This window comes from Xyrauchen texanus, chromosome 14 (genome assembly GCF_025860055.1).
Source record: "Xyrauchen texanus isolate HMW12.3.18 chromosome 14, RBS_HiC_50CHRs, whole genome shotgun sequence".
NCBI classification, from domain to species: domain Eukaryota; kingdom Metazoa; phylum Chordata; class Actinopteri; order Cypriniformes; family Catostomidae; genus Xyrauchen; species Xyrauchen texanus.
Window position 1 is genome coordinate 42,973,216 of NC_068289.1, and position 23,140 is coordinate 42,996,355.

At 38.1% G+C, this 23,140-nt stretch overlaps 1 protein-coding gene across 5 annotated transcripts in view; it reads left to right on the forward strand.

Annotated features, from left to right (window-relative positions):
• LOC127654637 (tensin-1-like) overlaps window positions 1–23,140 on the forward strand; it is a 345,068-nt gene that overhangs the window by 90,474 nt on the left and 231,454 nt on the right. Inside the window, exon 1 of one of the 5 annotated variants that reach the window (XM_052141860.1) lies at window positions 5,056–5,231. The exons of the other annotated variants lie outside the window; for them this stretch is intronic. Within the exon in view, the coding sequence (XP_051997820.1) occupies window positions 5,151–5,231 (81 nt within the window). The 5' untranslated portion in view covers window positions 5,056–5,150. Of the gene's footprint in view, window positions 1–5,055; window positions 5,232–23,140 lie in introns of those variants that run through there. 5 annotated transcript variants of the gene reach the window in all.

Here is a 23,140-nt window from a genome sequence, read left to right on the forward strand (position 1 = left end):
AGTCAGCTTTTGACAGATACTGCTGTACTACTGATGTATATTTAGCTATTTTTATTTATTCATTATTTTAATGGTCAGCATTTGACAGATACTAAACAGTACAGTACTAATGTTTTTTAAGCTATTTATTGTAATTTTATTTATTTTTTATTTTCTCAGTGTTCATTTCTAAATTTTTTGACAATGTATAATAATAATGTCAAATATTCTTTGATAAAAATATTTGTTTAAGAAAGCAGCCTTCTGAATACCTTTGCACACTCATATCGGTGCAAAATTGGTAAACAATCCAAATAGAAAAGATCTGTTTTCATTCCAGCTCAGGAATTAATATCGGTAATCTGTAAATTTCCCCCCTCTAAAATCGGCAACGGTCTAAAAAATCCCTGCTCAGTCGGGCTCTAATTTGTGCTGCAAAACTTTTGCAAGATCTACCCTAATCCAGCGAAAAAGGTAGCAGAGAATGTGCTCTCGTGAAATTTTCCACAGTGCTAGAGCTACCATTTCGAAATGACCTTGTTTCTAGGCAGATCAATGCACCCTGTCTACTGAAAATTGAGTAGAAATCAGCCAATCCTTTTTAGCGCAGTATGCATCAGTCTGTCAGTATCCAGTCTGTGGTCATGCTGTCTGAAGCTGAAACCAATGCAACCCGAACCGCAAATGTGCTGGTGAGTAAAAACAGGACTGCCACCTAGGAAACGTCTTGTCTCAGATTGATGAAGAAGGAAATGCCAAAGGATTACATACATTACCCAGAGAGAGAGAGAAAGAGAGATTGAGTTCACAATGAGATCCAACATCAGACTATCTTTCTCTCCAGCAGACCAATTTTGGTTTGATGGATTGTGACTGTGTAGTGAAACAGTTTAACTTTATGGCTCTCAGCTTTCTTCAGTTTGCTGTCTGGGTTAGGTTTGATGAAATTTAGCTGTGGCATCGAAGAAGATTTACATTTTGTATTGCGCATTGTATTGCTAGTTGCTTGTTAATAGCTCAGGAGAATTACTAGAGTTTATGTTTATGTTTAGAATTACCATACTGGGTACTTTTTTGTAGGAGAAGCAAGAGACTTCACAAAGCCTCCATTTGCTCTCCATTTAATAATTTACCATCTAGAAGAAACAGCTGAGACAATACAGACAGTACATTACATGCATACATTACATTCTGACCCACAGGCAGAAAAAAACCTGTAGTAAAGACTGAAAAAAGTTGGAACAATGAAGCAGAGCTGGAACTACAATCCTGCTTTGACTGCACTGATTGGAGTGTTTTTGAAGCTTCAGACACCAATCTGAATGAGCTCACAGTTACTGTGACATCATATATAATTTTCTGTGAGGAAATTTGCATTCCTACAAAACATTTTTAAAGTTCAACAATGACAAACCATTGTTTACAGCGAAACTCTGGCAGCTTTGTCAGGCCAAATAGGATGCTTACAGAGGTGGAGATACAAACTTGTACAATCAGGCTAGAAACGCACTGACAATAGAGATTAGAATGGCTAAAAGAAGCTACTCTGAGAAGCTGAAAAACATGTTTTCAGCTAACAAACCTGCATCAGTGTGGAGAGGCCTGAAATACATTTCTAACTACAAGACACCATCCCCCAACACTGTAGGGAATCAACAACTGTCTTACAACCTGGATATGTTTTTACTGTAGATTTGAAAAGCCCAGTTTCACACCCCACACCCGCTCTGACTTTCACTTCATACAAACATCAACACCTCTTGCAACCACCCTCCTCCTCCCTCTTGCTACTCAACCTGCACTTCTGTGAAGAATACATGTGCCGGGTATCATGGAAACAAAAGACAAGGAAAGCATAAGGGCCAGATGGTGTTTCAACCACTTGTCTGAAATCCTGTGCTGACCATCTGCCCCCATCTTCACAAAGATCTTCAACAGATCACTGGAGCAGTGTGAAGTTCCCTCCTGCTTCAAACTCTCCAACATCATCCCTGTCCCAAAGAAACCCAAAATAACAGGATTTAATGACTACAGTCCAGTCGCTCTGACGTCTGTGGTCATGAAGTCATTTGAGAGACTGGTGTTGCCCCACCTTAAGGGCATCACTGAACCCCCTTCAATTTGCTTATCGAGCAAACGGTTCTGTGGATGATGCAGTCAACATGGGATTGCAGGGACATATGCAAGGATCTTTTTTGTGGAATTAAGTTCGGCTTTCAACACCATAATCCCAGCTATTCTCTGGACTAAATAAAACCAACTCTCTGTTCCCACCTCTGTCTGTCAGTGGATCATCAGCAGTTAGTGAGACTGGGGAAATTCACTTCTGGCACCTGTACGATCAGCACTGGTGCCCCCCAGGGATGTGTGCTTTCCCCAGTACTATTCTCTCTGTACACAAATGACTGCACTGCCATGGACCCCTCTGTCAAGCTCCTGAAGTTTGCAGATGCCACTACTGCCATCGGCCTCATCCAGGATGACGATGAGTCTGCATACAGAAGGAGGTTGAACAGCTGGCTATCTAGTGCAGTCAAAACAACCTAGAGCTAAACACGCTCAAAACAGTGGAAATAATAGTGGACTTTAGGAGGAACACCCCAACATTGACCCCACTCACCATTGTGAACAACACTGTGGCAGCAGTAGAATCATTCACGTTCCTGGGCTCTACCATCTCACATGACCTGAAGTTGGAGACCCACATTGACTCCATTGTGAAAAAGGCCAAGCAGAGGTTGTACTTCCTTCACTAGTTGAGGAAGTTCAACCTGCCACAGGCACTGCTGATACAGTTCTACTCAGCAGTGATTGAGTCTGTCCTCTGCACTTAAATAAATGTCTTCATCTATGAAATCAGACATCAGAATACTACAAAGGACAGTTCGGACTGCTGAGTGGATTGTCGGTTGCCCCTGCCCTCACTTCAAGAACTGTACACTTCCAGAGTGAGGAAATGTGCTGGAAAAATCACTCTGGACCCCACTACCTCTTTGAACTGTTGCCTTTTTGCCGTTGCTACAGCGCAATGAGCACCAGAACCGTCATGCACAAGAATAGTTTTTTCCCTCAGGCTACCAGTCACATGAAAATGTAAAACTGCCCCATTGAGAAATAATTATGTGAAATACACAGCTTAGTCTATTTATATTTATCCAACATATCATACCTCATCTGCCATTACATTCCCTTGCACCATCTCTATGTAACATATTTTTATATGCCTTATTGTGTATATATATATATACTTGTATTTTCAATTCACTTTTTATTTTTATTCTATTTTTCCTGTCTTGTTGTATCAGTGGAAGCTTCTGTCACCAAGACAAATTCCTTGTATGTTAAGCATACTTGGCAATAAAGCTCATTCTTATTAAAGAGAACCCCATTGAGAGTTTAACAAAGTAGACATCCTTACCCTTAACCAAAACCTAAACTTAAATGCAGAAGTAAAATGAAAAGCACATTTTCTGAAGCAACCGTGTCTATACGTGTCACTTCGATGTCTCTGTCGTGTCACGTTTCAGCTTCAGTTCTTCTCTGGTTTTGAACAGAGTCCAAAGTCTGAAACTCTATGAGGTGCACTACCGTGCAAATAAATCAGACTGGAATAAGTGTACATACACTGATCAGCCACAACATTAAAACCAAATGCCTAATATCATGTAGGCCCCCCTCATGCTGCCAAAACAGCTCTGACCTGTCGAGGCATGGACTCCACAAGACCTCTGAAGGTGTCCTGTGGATATCTGGCACCAGGATGTTAGCAGCAGATTGTATAAATTCTGTAAGTTATGAGGTTGATCCCCCATGGATTGGACTTGTTGGTCACACATCCCATAGATGCTCAATCAAATTGTGATCTGGGAAATTTGGAAGCAAAGTAAACACCTTGAACTCTTTGTCATGCTCCTCAAAATATTCCTGAACAATTTTTGCAATATGGCAGTGTGCATTATCCTGCTGAAAGAGGCCACTGCCATCAGGTAATACCATTGCCAAGTAGGGGTGTACGTGATCTGCAACAATCTTTAGGTAGGTGGTACGTGTCAAAGTAACATCCACATGAATGCCAGGACCCAAGATTTCCCAGCAGAACATTGCCTAGAGGATTACACTGCTTCTGCCGGACTTGCTATTTTTTGGTTAAATATAATATTTTATTTGATTAAAGATATATTTATTTATTTGATTAAACACTTTTGATGAAGACATTTAATTAAGAAATCAGTTATTTGTACTGTAACATTGCATAACATACAGTTTGCATAATTTTGGCCTCTTGGCAAAAGTGAACCATTGTTGAAGTGAACCACTCTTCTGAAACTCTTGAGAAACTCCACGTGTGAGATAACTGGAGACTTTTGCCCAGAATAAGCATGAGACTTCTCCATTTGCTCTCCATTTAATGTCATTGGTGTCTAGGAGAAATAACAGGTAATAAACAGATTGCATTTAAGATTTTTCCCTTCTTGGAGCCTAGAGACAAATGTATTCATTATTGATTGCAGACTTTCGAGTCTTGGCAAATATGAGCACAGTTTGAGAAATGATTGAGATATCTTCTGAAACTCGAGATGAGTCATGTGAGATTTCCAGACTGTGTTTTCCTTTTCTGAGATGCAGCAGTCTCCATTTGCTCTCTCATTGCTCTCTAGGAGAAACAATTGATATATTTAAAGAGATCTTTTCTTTCCCCTACATTCCTATGGGGATGCTTGACTGCGGGAGCAAGGACACACGGTCTACTGAAGCGAGAGGAGTTTGAGATGAGAACGAGAAAATCTGATCATGGGGAGGTTAGAGAGGGAGGAGGTGAAAGATGTGACGGAAAGTTAGAATGAAGAGAGAGCGGGAGAAAGAGAGAGGGAGAGGAGGGGCTAAAGTGGAGAATACTGAAGGAGCGCAATGGGGAGAAATAAAGAGGCTCTTAGTCACATCCCCCTCTCTCCTGCGGAGCTCAGCTACATGACCCCAAAAAAAAGAGAGAGAGAGCGAGGAGGGAGGGGGCCTGGAATAAGAGAAAGGAAAGGAGGATAGCAGAGGCAGTTGATGCAAGCTCTCCTCAGCGTCATTCCTCATGGATCTACAGAGCATTGTGGAACCGTGTGGAATAGTTTGGTATCTTGTGCGGGATCCAGAGAAGAGCAAGCTGTCATTGTGAATTAAGGATGCCCTCCGTGTCTCTCAGCCTTCCTGCCGCGTTGGCCGGCCGTGCACGTACCTGGGTCTGCCTGTCCTGCATGTTCTGGGTAAGTCCACTTGTCTGGGATGGGTGGGTTCATTTACCAGGAAAAATGTATTTGTTAGATCAGGGCTGGAGCAAAGGATTCTTGTGTAGTGGACCATGTCTCTTAAAAATTGTTTTTTTTCTTGACCGAGGTTAATGTTTTGGTAGGTGTAGCCTGTTGATTGACTGTTTGCTCTGTGCTGAGTTATCAATGAATAGTTAAAGCAAAAAGAAAATGTTGTCAATGTTTACTTGCCCTTGGGTTGTTTTGACCTTGAACTATTTTCTTCTGTATAACACATAATGAGATGTTAGGCAGAATGTCCGAGCTGCTCTTTGTCGTGCAACGTAAGTGGATGGTGATTTACAAGTTCAAGCTCCAAAAAGCACAATAATTTTATAAAAAAGTATTAAATATGACTAATGTGCTCTATTCCAAGTGTTCTGAAGACAAAATGAATGTCATTGTTCACTAATGCTGTACTCCCCCTCTACCGTAGCTTTCCAACATGATCACACGGGAACTCGACATGTTGCTGCCGAATGTTCCGGTACCCAGGGCCGCCCGCAGCAGGGAATTCTGGACCCCCTGACTGCATATAATCTGGGCCCCTTTCATATTAAGATATACAGTCTAAAATTTGTTGTGGGCCCCTAGAATTGTTAACACCTTTCGCCCCGTTAGCTACGGCCCTGACCCTGACACCGACCCCATTCTGCCATTCTGAGTTACTGACAAGCGCTATCATCCATCAGACAACTTTATATCAGTTTAAATGTGTTTATTTTTTTCCTGTGGCACTGCGAATAGCACATTGCATGAGTAATCTCCGTGACACTGTTCGAATTCCAATGGAAACCAGGAAATAATTTTGTTCACATATTAAATGATAAGCATGATTTTGAGGTTGCATTTTCTCTCTAAGATTAAATTTAACTCCACTGACTGTTTGGTTTAGGGTTTGGGTTAGGGCATATGGTTAATGAAATATGTATTCGTCTTGAATGTGTTACATAATTTACAACTAAAAACAACTCTGTTTACAAGTAGCTTTTTGGGCCACTTTGTGGATATTTCACTCGGAAACTGGAGATCACACATATGCCACAACACTTCCAGCTTTGGCCACTGGGGGTGGTGCATTGAATTTCGTTAAGCACAGACCGATTTAAACTTTTGACCTACTGTCACCAAATTCACAGTGAAATCAATCTGGGCTCTTAAATTGAATTTGTGGTTGAGTATAATCAAATTTGCAGTTTCGTGACCGGTCATGTGACATGCGAGAACCAATGTCATCAAACTTGGTGCAACACATCCAATGGTGCCATCTTTGAGTTTATCACAAGCGCAAATTAGATTTGGAAGCTTATCATTGAATAACAGCTTACATTCCTCTTAGTTCCTCACACAAAGCTTTTGTATGTCTTTTGAAGTACACAAGTCATATGGACTATTTTATTTGTCATTTTTTGAGCTTTCATTGTATGGAAAAGAACAGCTCAGACTAGCTGCCTACCATCTCATTTTGTGTTACACTAAAGACATGGGGTTTAGGAAATAATGAAATTAGAATTTTTGGATGAACTACTATATATTTTAAACTGTCACTCAGGCAGAGGTCTGAATTGAATGCTGGTTCTGTCTCCTTTTCTTTCTCTCTCTGCCTCTTATCCTGAAGTCTCTGGTCATTCACTGGTTCTGACCTCTCTGGTCTCTTAATTAACATTCTGCTTTAGTGGAGTGCAAAAAGATCCCAAATCCCCCTAAAGCTCAGGAACTTTTTTAATATAGAGAGTGCATTTAAATCTTAAGTTCACCTCATTTAGTTCCAAACCCTTATGCTGATATTTTCTCCCCTGAGCACAATAGAAGAACTTATCTACTTTTCATTTATGTCCTTTTGGGAGTTTAACAGACGTGGTCACTATGCACTGTAATTGTATGGAAAGGAACTTAAAAACCTATAGATTCTTAAAAATATTCTCCTTTTGTGTTTCATGGAGAAGAAAAGCATACCAGTTTGGAACGACATGAGGGTAAGTAAAATATCATAGAATTTGTGTTTTTTGGGTGAACTACCATATTCCTTGAAGTTGTGTTAGCACTGGCACTGGTGGAATGCACTTTGCTGGGATGAAGACTTTGTCTACAGCTGTAGATTTCATCATATAGAGACAGTAGATGTAGGAAACAGGCATTCAAAATGAAGCAGATGTGATTTATTTGCTAGAGGCATCCAACAAGAAATCCCTGAGCCAAACTCTGAACTTGGCATGAGTCAAGTACCTGCAGAGGAAAGAAGACACTGTGAATGGACAGAGACCTGCTCTGTACTGATGCTGTGTCAGCAGGACAAAATAGAAGGAACAGAAAAAGAGTAAGCAATGTTAAATTCTTAAAAGCCTGAATTGCACTTCCTCCAAACTTTGAATTATAAATGAACCGGCTGAGACTGTTTGGGCTAGCCGGGCTGGACAGTCTCTGGGTTGTACGTTTCCTTGGAAGTACCTTGAAATGAAGGTATTTGAGGAAGTAACACATAAACGTGAAATGCTGTTTTCAACTTACTTGACTTATTTCCGTATTTCTGTGTGAATCAGGATTTCCCACAAGAATTGATTGCATTGAATTTAGAATTGATTGGTTTGTGAGAAGTGGGTGTGACATACCAGAATAGAGCCAGGTGGTTGGAGGTGAGTGGTTGAAATAGAGTTTTTCATAACTTTAGGCCAAAAATTTGATAAAAGATCATGAAGGCAAACATTTCTTGGAGTAATGAATCCTGCACATTAAGACCAGCAGCGTATATTAAGTAGGTAGGGCCAATTTTGATTTCATGTTGACTAAGTAATTCTGACGTTGGCTGAACATAGGCTTTGTTTTTATTTACAGTGCGTCCAGGAAATTAAATCGTTAATATTTTGCACTCATGCTGAGTGTGGCTTTTTAACAGAGACCTCAGAGACAAGGTATTGCTTACACTCCAGCTCTCTGTCAATCAACAAATGCAAATATTGACACACCTTGAGCTGTCTGAGAGATCAAAGAGCTTAGTGCAATGATCATTGTCCATTAACACCCACCAGATCAATCAAGAGCAAACATGTGGCCCTTTACAATGTAGAATTGAACTTGCTCTCACTGAATATAGCACCTCCTTTTTTATATACTAATGAACCGCTATACATAACTCTCTATGCATTACGTTCTCGAGTAAACCACCTTTGATTTTACAGGACAAATGAGTCTCTGGTCTTTGAAGTCACTCAGCGTATGATTTAAAACGCCTACATTTCTCAGCATTATTGGCTTTTGAATTCAACTGTAATGACCTCATTTTCTACATGCTCTTCATCTCTGTTTCAAAGCTGCATATGAGGGGCCCTTAAAATGTTGGCAAATTCAAAATTAGAACATCTGGTTTGCCGTCATAATAGATCAGTTGTGGTGATTCATCTTTGCAGTTGCTCTACTATGCACTGACATGCAGTGTGCACGTTTCGACAAGAGATTGTGCATGTTTTCTGGGTTTGTGTGTGCGTTAGAGCAGGGCAATTTATTGAATATTCAAGTTTTGCTTGGAGCCGATATGAAATTAAGCAACAGCATGAATATCACACCCATTTTATTGAGCTGCTTATTTTTTTAGCTTTACACTTTCCTGAAGAGTGTGTCATTTACATACATTTCGTGATCCCACTTTGCCTCGTGATATGTGAGTATAGGAACATTAAGACTGGGATGTTTTAATAACGTCTTAGATTTAAATTTTAGAGCCAAACATTTTGTTTGTATTCATTTCCATGAATCAAAATTTGGATTTAGATACGGATTGTTCCAACTGTAAATCCTGATTGGATGAGCGTTGTTGTAAGATTCTGACATATGTACACCAAAGTCTTTTTATCAAGTAATTTGACTCAGCAACCATCTTTGGAGTGCTCTCGGGCAGGTTGGGCTTCTATTTTTCTAAGTATACAAGCGTCATACAAGTGCTGATCCTATCTACTTGAATGGGGAAAGACTGAAATATTCAAAACGGTTGGTCAAGATTACGATCAAAGAACATAAATCAGCAGGAAAATCTGACAACAATGGTATAATAAATTGTGCTTCTTTATCTCAGATTATGCCAAAAACTAAATTTTCCCAGCTTGTTTAGCTAATGCTCATGCATATTTTTTAATTGATTGACTGGCGATATCTGAATCTAAAAGGTTATTTGCTCTTTTACCGGTTACTTTTATAGTGACTTCCTTTTCTACATCCATTGACGGTTCCAATTTCTTCCATTCATTATAAGAAGTAGCCTGACAAATCCAAACTAATCCAATAACCTGTGATTTCAGCTTCTTGGCGTCATAGCAATCTTCATTTGAATGATCTCGATATTTTGACTCTTAAATCCCAAGATCGATCTTTTACTCTGTGTGCAGCCTTCTACAGTGAGAGGAAATCATTAGCATTTGCTACCAAATTTCGCGCTATGCAACTAAAAATTTATATATTTGGCAACTGGCTGGTAAATGTATAGAATTTACACACCAGTGATGGTGTAGGTTTAGGGATATCATCAAATATAGATAAATCGATTATTGATCAGCACATTGTTTTATCGAAATATTTTTGAGGCATCTATATATTACAATTTTCCAACGTTTAAATTAGAAGCCAAATTTGCGATGTTTCCAATTCACTCATTTGGCCTCTGTTTAACAGTCTGGCCTAGTGTTGTCACGATACTAGAATTTCTTACTTCGATATGATACCCTGAAAAATATCGATATTCGATACCATTTTCAATACCACGGAGAAAAAAAACTGCCACTATATTAAGGGGGTAGAACTAAGTCTAGAACATGACAATGAGGTATATTTTACATGAACAAAATGTCCAGAGGTAGTGCACTTGTTCAAAAGCCTCTCAGATTGCCATACATTCAAAAACCAATAAAGTGCAAGTAAATAAAAGTGCAATCTTTTGTATTTCCAAGTCAAATCAAATCCAATCTCAATGTCAACAAAAGATACTTAAACGTCAAGGGGGGTGTTGGGGTTGACTAGCTTTCATAAGGTCTCTCGCTCTCTCCCTCTCTGCCGTGTGCGCTTATCTATGTTATGCGCAGCAGTATGTTCTGTCTCGCATGTGCGCTATAGATTCCGGAGATTTGAACTAATTTGCGGGCATCAGGGAGAAGCTATCAATATCGTGGAGACTCCCGAACTTCCGGGAGACTTGGGATGTCTGGCTTCATATCAAAAATATTTCCAGATAGCACTCCTGCTGTGTTCTTTATCAACCAAAACTGGTCGCGGGGGCGCCGCATGCACTCGCCATCTTTACATTCACTTCACTTTTGCTATTTTACCAGAGCGAATGAGAGGAGTGCGAGTGTGTGTGGTGTTTGTCAACGCACCTTTGGAGAGAAGTGAAAGTGACAGCTCGGCTAGTATCGATACTTCGGGAAATTAGTATTGGTACCGTTCAGATATTTTAGTATCGATATTTATCGAAATATCGATATTTTTGACAACACTAGTCTGGCCTACATTTGGAGATCACAAGAGGGTGATCTAACATTTATTGAAGCCGGTCACTAATCACACACACACACACACACACACACACACAGGACAAGCCACTCACACTTTACCAAAGTTGTGTTGAGAAATATGTTTGAAGAGACCAAGACAGTCGATAATCATCAGGGAAATGTTCCCATGTGATATCGATGTGTGAAAAAGGCATCGATCCCAAACCTATGTAGTATTGTGGTGGAGTATTCAGCAGCGAGATCAAAAACAACAAAAAATAAACATTTAAATTAGTGCTGTCAGTCGATTATTTTTTTTTTAATCTTGATTAATCACATATTTTTGTAATCACAATTAATCACAGATTTTAAAAGTGCTGAAATTTGACACTATATATACTTCTTTTTTTGTAAAATGCATTTATTTCCATCTTAGGAAATAAAACAAAACAATATGTAGCCATATATGCTTTATTAAGATTTTCCAAACAAAGCCTTCCACAATACAAAGACAATGCAATAAAATATCACCAATTCGAATAACATTAAACGTTTCCCAAAGTCTAAGTGGGAGTTTGACTGATTGAAAAAACTTTTCCCCACAAAGGTTTCATATTCATTGCAATGGGCATTAAATCTCTTAAACTCTCTTCCTCCACAATATAAATCTGCTGGTTGATCAGCTTTGTTACAGAAATCATGAAGCTGCGTTCATGATTCATGTCAGAGTGTCAACGGCAGTGTCGATCTCATTCTGCATTTTGGTGATTGTTATGTGTGTCTGTGATAATTAAAACTTGCCTTACATTGGCTGAAAAATACTTGATTTCTATCACAAGCCCCATTTGGGCTTGTTTTGTACATCAAATAGTGTTAAGAGGTTCTTTCTCCATTGCTTTTTCACTGACAGGGGAACACTGTCAGAGATACTTTTATTTACTGAGATAACAGCGTCCACGGCTCTATCATATAGGATAGAGCCTAACAGTCAACTAGAATGTCTATGGGACCACTGCATTATGCTATTTTATGCTAAGCTTGTCAGCTCAACTTGGTAGAAGGGCTCTGGTGCTGTGATGTGTGAGTCAGTGTGACAAAGGTTCTTCCTTTCACACCAGTGTTTATGCTGTATTAATGGTAAATGTGTTAATTGCGATTTAAGAAAAATTTACTTAATCGCATGCATTAACGCATTAATTCTGACAGCCCTGATTTAAATCTCATCAGGCATAGCACGGATGAGATAAAGCCATTCGAGTCTCTCATGTTAACATGCACTCATCTACAGATGCTTTTAACATAAATGCTGGTTGTATTAAAGAGACAGTGCCAGCCATTTTCAGTGGACGAAAACACCGTACCAGTGTGGATGAGAGACGTAAACTTGGCAAAATCTGTTTTTTTTTTTTTTTTTAACAAATATGGATTAGTGTGGATGTGACCCATTACTTAGAATTAACTGAATTAGAATTGTATCTATTATTATTATTATTATTATTATTATTAATAAAATATTTGTTTATTCTGATTATAATTTTACTGTTTATTGAAGATTGGTTTCCTTTATCTCATAGCTGTCGCCACCATTTTATAAAAGAAATAAGCCACTCTAGTCTATGCATCAAATATGTTCAGAAGGCTTTATGAACCTTATTCACAGAAGCACCATGTTTAATTTTTGACGGGAATGACAACAAGGATTGCTGGTTTCAAAGGATTGCACTGCTGTTTAAAGCCTGGATCATTACGCTGAAGAAACATTGAAAAAAAAAAAAAAATGTTAAATCCAAGAAATTTCAGTTGACTGAAAAGACTGAAAACGAGGCTATGAGGGATAGACTTTCATTCTTGTCAAAACTCTAATATGGTGCTTTTATGAAAAAAGGTCTAAAGAAAATATCGCCCAGCCAGTGTGTGCGTGTACTTCAAGTGACATTATTATAGCAGAGCACCATGTGGAAAGTAAAAGTGTGAGTGACAGTCAGGACAGAGTTCTGCAACCCCCTTGAGTACATTAAAAGGCGTTTAAACCTTCCCTGTTGATTTATGATTTCAGCTTAACTCCAGACCCTTGTACACTTCACTGGGCAGTACTGCTCTGTAATTCCTGCTGTCAATGGGGCTGCTGGATTCTAGAATGTCTCCAGTTACCTGATCCCCTGGTTTTCTTATTTCCATAATGTCTCACTTTACCCCGTTATTCTGTCATCCGCTCTGATTTACCCCCATTTCTCTAAGTCTCTTTCCCTCCCTTTCATGGCCTCTCCTTTAATCCTCATCTCGCTGCATTGCCAGTTTTGAAATTTTTGAGATTCTTTATCTTTTTTTAGAGCCTGGTTTCTAGTAAGGCTGTCAATGAAACATATCAATTCAGTGTGATTAATTATATAAAAAAAATATTTTTTTATGCAATTAATAATGTCCAGGACCGTAATAAGGTCTGGGGACATGCTGAACAGACAACAAACCAAACGAATGCCTCCTACACACTACACGACTTTCAAGACGTCGGATCGTGGTACCTTTCATATTACACAACTGTCTGTCTTGTCATGGAAGTCGTAGCGTTTTCAAATTACATGAGGAATTGGCGATAGGGGTGAACACATTACAAAACATTTTACTATTGACGAATCTACCTATTTGCTTACCTGCCTGTCCAAGAGAATTGGCAGTTTCTCTCCAACTCTTCTCTTTCTCCACCCGGTTGTGGTACAGTTCAGAGGAAACATCAAATAGGCACTGGTGCTCCTGCCAATGTTCCACTAATATTTTCCCCATTTCTTCGGTCTATTGAGACTATCTTGATACCACAGCCATGCTCTCTCATTGGCTGTAGGTCAACGCTGCAGTTGTATTCAGTCAAAACATATTTCACATTGCACGATTTGGAATCGCAGACAGGTCCAGATATTTAACATTCTAGATATCTCACTGACATCGGCGACACGTCAGCGCTTCTCTCATATCGTGTCTTTAATAGTTCATACATTGTGATCGTCGCTCACGGGAGCGAGCTCCAATTTGCCACGATTTCAGGCTTTTGTCAGCGATCTCCACAAAACTGTCGGCGCAAAACTGAAAATCTGGCTTAAAATCTTGTAGTGTAAACTCGGCATAAGGCTTTCTTGACACTAGTAACAGCACAAGACAAGAATGCGTTCTTGCATTCAAATATAGTTGTATGGAGAGCAAGTCCGAATGCAAGAATCACGAAATGTGATTTTCTTAGTTTCAAACTACGTTTAACTTGATTTGTAAAAAGCTATGTTTATGACATGACAGCCAAGGTGAGATGCTACGAAAGTGTCCAACTAATGCAGGTGTAAATTGACGTGTCCTTAGAAAATCCCTTTTAATAAAAACTGTATGTCTCGGACAGATTGACAAATTCAAAAGCAAAATTAATTGCTTTGGACAGTAGGCCATTGATTCTGCCACTCCACTGAATGCTACTCACTGAATATTTTCCATGAAATTCGACACAAATCATTATTAAGGGACATTTTTGACTTTAGCCTAGATGATGTATTGTGTATGGGAAATTTTCAATAACAAATTATGTCTTTTTATGGTATTACAGTTTGAAAAAGGCCTAGACTATATACAGTATAACAAATAAATGTTGCATAATAAACATTGTCCTTTCTAATCTTTCAGTTGGACAGTTGCTATTTTGGGGTGGATAAAAATATAAATCTTCCGATGCAACCAAATTTCGCAATATCAGACTAAAATATATATATATTTGGCAACTGGCTGGTAAATGTGTAGATTTCACTCACCAGTGAATTAATTGTGAAGAATTCAGCAGAGAGATCCTTTCACTGCATTTTGAGAGTGTTCTGTGTTTGTCCAAAGACGAGATCCACACAACCTAATTTTCCAAATTTGAATAATTTCTCTTTAATACCCTTTCTGTTCTCTACAGTCATTTGTTTTCATTTAATTCTAATCAGGCATAGCACAGATGAGATAAAGCCATTCAAGTCTCTCTTGTTAACGTGCTAATTTAAAGACACAACAAAATGTCAGGTTTTCTTTAAAGTACCTTTTTTTAGTAAGTGTTCAATGTAAATACCGGTTACTTTGTACAAACTATTCAGTTAAACAATAAAAATGTAACCAAATATAATATATGCATTATAATGTCATATTTATTGATTATATTGATTTGTTTATTTTTAAAAAGCTACATTGTGCTCAAAATTATGAATTAATATTCATATTGTACCTAGTTAAAAAGTCCCCTGTATGATTAACAGCAATAGCTGGGAGACAAAAAGACATTATAACTAAAATATACTCGATATCGAATGGAGTCTAATCGAGAGCTTGTGAATCAAAATCGAATTGGGAAAACTTTATCAACACCTAGCCCTATTACTGTTCAAAACAGTTTTGTTTTTTTCCCATTCACCAACATGCAAACTCATCGACGTCACTTTTTTTTTCTTTTTGAAGAATTACAAAAGCCCTGATATGTAACTTTTGTCTGTACAGTGATTAGATTCACTGTTTTGGACTAACCACTCAGCTGCCCCCTGTGGGTTGTCCTGCCCACGACGCGGCATTGGTATTTCTTGTCCGCTGCAGGACTGGTTTTAGACTACATGTTATGTTTCCTAGCTGAGGAGTTGGGGCATGGCAGAGGTTGCATCTAATGCCTCTTAGGCAGTTCATGTAATTCATCATAAACTCATTAAAGTCTTGGCAGCATTTGTGAGAGGCCTAACTGGGGAGTTTAGCTGTGTCATGTGGTTTTTGTAATTTTAAACTTTACTTGATTATTCTTCATTGCATTCTTTTTTGTTTGTCTTGATAGGGGGCATTATTTGATGTGAGTTCAGATTGCAGTTAATAAGACATGCTAGTGGTGCTACAACAAGGGAATATAAAATAAACAGAACTGTTTTGTGGTCTTTGTTAGTGGAACCAAGTGCTTGGTGGTTTTGAAGAAAATAATTTTTCTCTGGTTGGCCCACTCAGACATTTTATTTTAACAAAGAAAATCTAGCCTGTATTGTCAAATCAAAGATGTTGGCAAATGTGACTTCTAGCACATTCCAAATAACATACAAGGCATATACCCTCACTGAGCACTTTATTAGGTACATCTGTACATCTACATATTCATGCAATTATATAATCAGTCGATCGTTTGGTAGCAGTGCAATGCATGAAATCATGCAGATATGGGTCAGTAGCTTCAGTTAATGTTTACATCAACCATCAGAATGGGGAAAAATTTGATCTCAGTGATTTCGATCGTGGCATGATTGTTGGTGCCAAATTGACTGGTTTGATTATTTCCGTATCTGCTGATCTCCTGAGTTTACTCAGAATGGTGCCCAAAACAAAAAACATCCAGTGAGCGGCAGTTCTGTGGACTGAAACGCCTTGTTGATGAGAGAGGTCAACGGAGAATGGCCAGACTGGTTTGAGCTGACAGAAAGGCTACAGTAACTCAGATAACCACTCTTTACAATCGTAGTGAGCTGAATAGCATCTCAGCATGCACAACATGTTGAACCTTGAGGCGGATGGGCTCCAACAGCAGAAGACCACGTCAGGTACTTTATTAGGGCCATATTGTTCCTAATGAAAGTGCTCAGTGAGTGTATATACACAGGTATATATTATATTTATGAAAACACAAGTATATTGTTCCAAACCTTTATGCTTTCTTCTGTGAATATCTGAAACAGAAAAGGAGATGTTAGGAAGAATGTTTCACCATTCGCTTTCACTGTATGGAAAAATGATGAAATAAAAGTGACTGAGGGTAACATATTGCCATCAAAATGTAAGCTTCATTACATTCGCCAGATAGTAGGTGAGAGACAGAGCGTGCATTAGTGTCTGCCCCTTGGAGTTCGTTAATCCCTTTTCCTATCGGGACTCTTTGATTTATTAATGGTTCTAGCACCTGGAAAAGCACATCAACTTTGTTAGAAATAATCGTTCTGTTGCCAGGGTGGGCTCTTGAGTTCTCATCAAGTTACCAGTGAGCTTCGATTACGGAAGAACTGACAAGATGTAATGACGATCTGAACATTTTCATCGCGCTCTGTCGCATATCACCACAAATACGATTGATTCTGTAACCAAGCTGTCACCAAATGACTAATGAACTCAGAAAGCGTGTGCACGACTGTCTGTTTTTCCGGAAAGTATTTTCTTTATTCTCTGATAGCTGATTATGGACATACGTATTCTACGGCAAGCCATGAGGGGATAAATACACAATCACTCACATTCACCAAATGAAGTTACTCCATGAATCACATCCTAAATTACTCTATTATGATTGTCTATGTTAATGGGGTACTCCTGTTGTTATTTCGGCGGGCTCCACGTGACGAGATATAGAGATTTAGAGTCGGGGGAGATGTTTTGTCTGTAACCCCTCCACCAGTTTGTATCGGTATGTGTGTCATACATCCGGCTGAAAAGTGCGAGATCTCAGCAAAACAGTCTGTAAGTGTGACACCCTCAGCATAAAAGTTGAAGTTGTTAGGAGTCTGCTAGTGTGTGCCAGCATAACCCGAGTTGCTTAAACCTGTTTGCAATTATGTTGTTACAGGTGGGTTAAAATTGGAGAGGGGGAAGCAGGAACCAGACGAACCATCAAAGTAATGTTTAATGGAAAATTAAAACAAAGACAAAACACAAACGCACACACGGCAGCTGCCTGTGGCTCTCTCTCTCCCGAACTGCCACATCTGGCTGCCTTTATCCCTCTCCTAGGCTGATTAGCCCGATTGGGGGCCGGGCGTGCGTAGTCACGGTCCGGCCCGCCCTCCTCCTCATCACAAATGTTTAAAATGAAATGGCACCCAGACCCCCTGTTTGGGCCTCCTACATGGCCTTGTAAAGGATCTCTGAAGGTAATGGTCCATGTTTTACTCCTATAGTTCAGATTCTTCTCCATGATAAACACAGTTTGACGTGTTTATCATAGAATTATGCAAACAGTTTAATGTAGTATTTAAAATTGAATAGTAGGTAGAACTGGGCGATATGTCTACAAAAATTATCTTGATATTTTTCAACCTCTTGACTATATTATTATACTGTATATCTCACTAAAAATGTATTTGCTCTTAAATTCTCACTCTGAATTATGCACAGACCATGTATCAATTTAATTAAATCACATAATTCCGAACTTTTTAGGAAATGTTGTGACCAAATAAAAAGCTCATAAAAATGATCGCAGTATTGCTTTATTTTATATTCCCAGCAAAATCGTTGCAGTTATAATGTGAATATTCGATATATCGCCTAGCCCTATTCCAAACATAGTCATAAACCAGAGTTATACCAAGTGTTGTGGAAGACCATCTGCATTTTAATTCCAAAACAGGAATATGACTCACTGTTGAAGTTCTGTCCCAGGACCTTCATTTTAGCTGGTGAATAATAGTCAAGTGTTGTGTTTTTATTGGCCTATCCTATATTGGTTCATGTGATTCTGAATTTGTGTCCTCATTTCTATCCTGGGACATCTGTTACTGTCTTGCCAGGTGCCTGTTGTGCTTCACTGCACTTAAGGTTTGGTGGTCCCACGAGTCTCTTATGAGACTTACGAATAATTCAAGATAAAAAGCCATGGACTAGATGTCTGGGCAATTTATAGTCGAGCATCTACAACCTCATTGCTGGGCAGATCTGGTACTAGTTTTCTTATTGTACATTTGAGCCCAGTGTGAATCATTGTAATTGGCACAATTTACAGAGAAATGTAAATTGCTGGCGGTGAAATCCGTTTCACTCTGTACAGACGTAAAGAACAAATGGTGTTGGTAATGGCCTGCAGCCTGTGAAATAGAACTTTATTTGTTTTTTGATAAACACAAGTTTTGATTGCCTCAAAAAATATGCTCTTAAGCCAAGACTTTTCAATCTTTAAAGGTAAAATATGTGTTTCTCAACTTTCTTTAGCTGCCTTACATGGTTATGGTTAAAACTAGATACAGTTATTCCAAAGCATGCATTTGTCATAAAATACCATTATTATGCAGTAATAGAATTGGATGCCTGTTTCTGATCTAATTGCGCCTTTTAGTCTTGCAAAATCTTGTAGTTTTTTTTGGCCCGTGGCTGTTTGTGCAAAGTGTGAAATTACAGGTCATCAAAAGATGTAAGAGATTAGCTCATTCTTTATAAAGAGTGGGCTGTTTTTACATGAAGAGATAAAATATAGCTGCTAGTATTAGAGTTCTCTTGTTTCTTTTTCAGTTGCCCGTATTTAGTCAAATATGAAATGACATCATATGTCATTCTGCATAATATGGCATGGATCAACCCGTATCAACAATTTTGTATACTGGAAGTTAGGTCTAGGCAGTATATCTAAAACAATTATATCTCAATATATTTTACACATTAAACAATATTCAATATAGTGTATATCTTGATAATTATCTATTTATATGCTCAAGAAATAGATCAAAAGGGCAAATTGTTCTTTTCAATATGAAGAACCATAATTTCGACCAAACAGCCATTGTTGCTAATTACATTTAAAATGTTTAATTCCAACAGTACAATACAGTATTTTTTTTTATAAATATATAAAATAATAAAAGCATGCTTTTCCAGAGTTATTCACGAAATTGTAAATTAAATGGTAAATTGGCGAAATTTTTATCATTTTCATTTCCATGCGCCAATAAAGTGCAACTGTCCCCACCCACTTTTTTAGCCACCTTGATTCCATAAGTATGGAAATGTAGTATTGAAAGTATTTTTCCGTAGTGATAAAAAAAAAACGTATCGTTCATAAAAGAGTTCTTATCCATGAACCAGGTGAATGACAACATTACAAACTTTGGTAGAACTTTACAATCAAGTTTCTATTTTTTAACATTAGTTAACATGAACTAACAATGAACAATAGTTGTAGCGTACAACATTTAATAATATTTGATGATGTTAATTTCAACAAATACTAATATATATACTTCTTTATTTAAAACGTATATATGTTAAAGGGTTAGTTCACCCAAACATTTTAATTATCCCATCATTTACAAACCCTCAAGCCATCCTAGGTGTATATGTCTTTCTTCTTTCAGCCAAATGCAATCAGAGTTATTTAAAATAAATATCCTGGCTCTTCTAAGCTTTATAATGTATAATGGGAGTGAATGGTACCTTAGATTTTGAAGCCCAAAAAAGTGCATCCATTCATCCATCAAAAAAGTCATCCAAATGGTGGTTAATAAAGACTTCATATGCTGGAACTCGACTCTCTTGTGAACGCGCGGACGGCTGTTAACAGAAGCCAGTGATTATAGTTTATAAAGTAATAAATATGGATATTTTTCTTTCAAAAACACATCGCTTCATTTCAGAAGGCCTTTATTAACCCCCTGGAGCCGTATGGATGACTTTTTTTAATGGACTGATGCGCTATTTTTGGCTTCAAATCTAAGGTATTTGAATCCCATTATAAAGCTTGGACGAGCCAGGATATTCTTTAATATAACTCCGATTGTCTTTGGCTGAAAGAATAAAGTCATATACACCTAGGATGGCTTGATGGTGAGTAAATTATTGGATAATTTTCAATCATTGTTGGGTGAACTAAACCTTTAACATTAGTTTATGCACCATGAACTAATATATGCTACTAGTAAAGTACTAATTTTACTCACATTTAACACAGATCAGATATAGTTGCACACTTGTAAACAGAAAAATCTGCATGAGATTTTTAAATCAGATACATATCAGATATCTGGACACCTGACCTACATCTAAACACATATGTCCGATTTCCCATGGCTTTGCTTAATGGCAGGTCATTCTGAAGCGGACGTGCCTATAGGCACTCATAGAAAAACACAAAGCTTCTCTTGTTGAGGCAGACATATCCCTCTCAATGTCTATAGTTGGTACGGCTATTTGCATCGGTAAAAGTTACAGCATGTTTACCTACTATAAAACGGCCTGTAAAAATAACCCCTAGTAATATTACTCCAGTGGGAATTGACATGTTAATAAAAAGCCCATAAATCTGCAATTTCCAGCACTTGCAAACTTTAAATATTAAATATTTACGCATGCAAAAGAGAAACGAGCAGTTTTTGATTATGACATAATTGACAAAATTGCATAATGTGAAGTCATTGTCCATATATTTAGTTCAAGAGTGTAATACAAGATTACAGACTTGTTAATTTCACCAGTTCTATTGTATTTAGCCAGATATTACAATAGATTTCTTCTAATAATTACAGATACAGTATATGCTCGTTTAATATTTCATGCATAATTAATCAGCACAATATACATTTTCTAATAGGTCCATTACGCTTGACAGCAGTGTGTAAATGCTGTAGACACACCCATCTCTGTGATTTTTACAGAGATCTCTTATCCCATGCGAAATGACGGATGAAAATATTACAGACTTACGCAGTAATAATTATTTATGGACATACAGTATTTACGGAAAACGAATACCCACAATAGCCACACTTCTCATCTGACTGATGTTGAAATCATTAAAGCCATGCTTACCATGGCAGCAGTGAAAAGTCGCTTTCACTTTTGCCTTTTTTGCCTAATTAATTGCATCCGTGTGCAATTTTGCCCACTTTTGAAAATAAGACAGCACAAGGCCATTCAAAACCCGAGAGTGAACCGTGGCACTCATAAGTGAAAGCGATCAGCAATGGAATCATTTGAGTTTGGGCGGGAGATTCATTTAAACACCGATATCAGATACAAGTTGTGTCTTCAGTGAATGTTAACAGGCGAGACCAAAAAAATCAGAAATCAATTCTGAACTTTTGTACATAGGAGTTCACATGGTCAGTGTTAAAAATTTGCTTAAAATTAAGAAGAAATTTAATTTAATATCTCTAATTAAATTTATTTTATAACTTTTCTAGTTGTAAATTTTTTCTAGTATTTTTTTTTTTTTTTTTTTTAATTCTAACATTTCCGTTGCCAGGTTCCAAAAAAAAAAACCCCTGATTTTTTTTACATTTTCTATTTTCAGAGTTTAGGTGGGAGTTGTTTGGCTGTGACAAGAGGCTTTGCAAACGATGACAAATAAGTAGCTGTCATTCTTGGCTTGTTCTTGCAGGAAGGATTTAAGCCACCTCAGCCTTAAACAGAACACAAATGATGGGATAACAGCCCGCTTTAGGGGCTTTACACTGATGCAGACTTACAATGACAATTGGGACTAGGATGTCCAGGCTTGTTTGGAGAATGTTTTAATACTCTACAAAATGTAAACTGAAGTCATGTCATCACCATTGTTGACCTGTCAGGTCTTGTGAATTAAAAAGTCTCCACTTGACCACTTTTACACACACACACACACACACACACACACATGTTGGTCTACCTATCATTATGAGGACTTTCCATAGACATAATGATTTTTTTTCTGTACAAACTATAGATTCTATACCCTAACCCTAACCCTACCCCTAAACCTAACCCTCACAGAAAACTTTCTGCATTTTCAATAAAACATTGTTTAATATGATTTTTAAGCGATTTAAATTATGGGGACACTAGAAATGTCCTCATAAATCACATTTATAGCATAATACCCTTGTAATTACTAATTTGTAACTTACAAAATTGTCCTCGTAAATCACAAAAACACGCACACACACACACACACACACACACACACAAAGGCTTGTTTGCAAAAAACAGTTTGCAGTATATTTATTGCTAGTGTGTACAGATTTTTGACTAAGTCTGGTCCACTGGTACAGTGGTTAGGGTTGAACGGTTGCAAGGTTTACCGGTACTAACAAAATATTGCGATACCAAACAAATTGAAATGGTACAATATCATATTGTTGCTAATTTCAATACCATATTATAGTATGCTGTCGTTAGCAAAGTGATATGTGTTTTAAAAAAAAAAAAATCTCCCATTTTCTCCCCAATTTGGAATGCCCCAATGTGGTCTGAGTCCTCGTTGTGGCGTAGTGACTCGCCTCAATCCAGGTGGCGAAGGACATTTACCTGATTTTTATAGTTTTATAAATCAAGAGCTAAAACAACAGAGACCGCACATGCTAAAATATATGCCCCTAAATGTTAATCTTGTGTATAGTTTTGTTTAGAATGTGTCTGCCAGGCTCGTAAATGAAACAGTGTAGTGTAATGAAATGGTTTGTCTGGAACAGTAGGTCCGTCCCAGACAGTCAGTGGATCTCTGCCAGCTGTCTGATCAGGTTGGACTAAAGCTGTCTGCACTGAGATGGGAACTGCTCTTCGTCTGTTATCCACACTACATCACATCATCTTGAGGGGCCCAGTGGGAGAGGCAGACCTTACGAGCTGCAGACAGAGTACAACTGTAGTGGGGGTAGACAGAAGAATGGGAGGTGGGGGCAAATCACTACA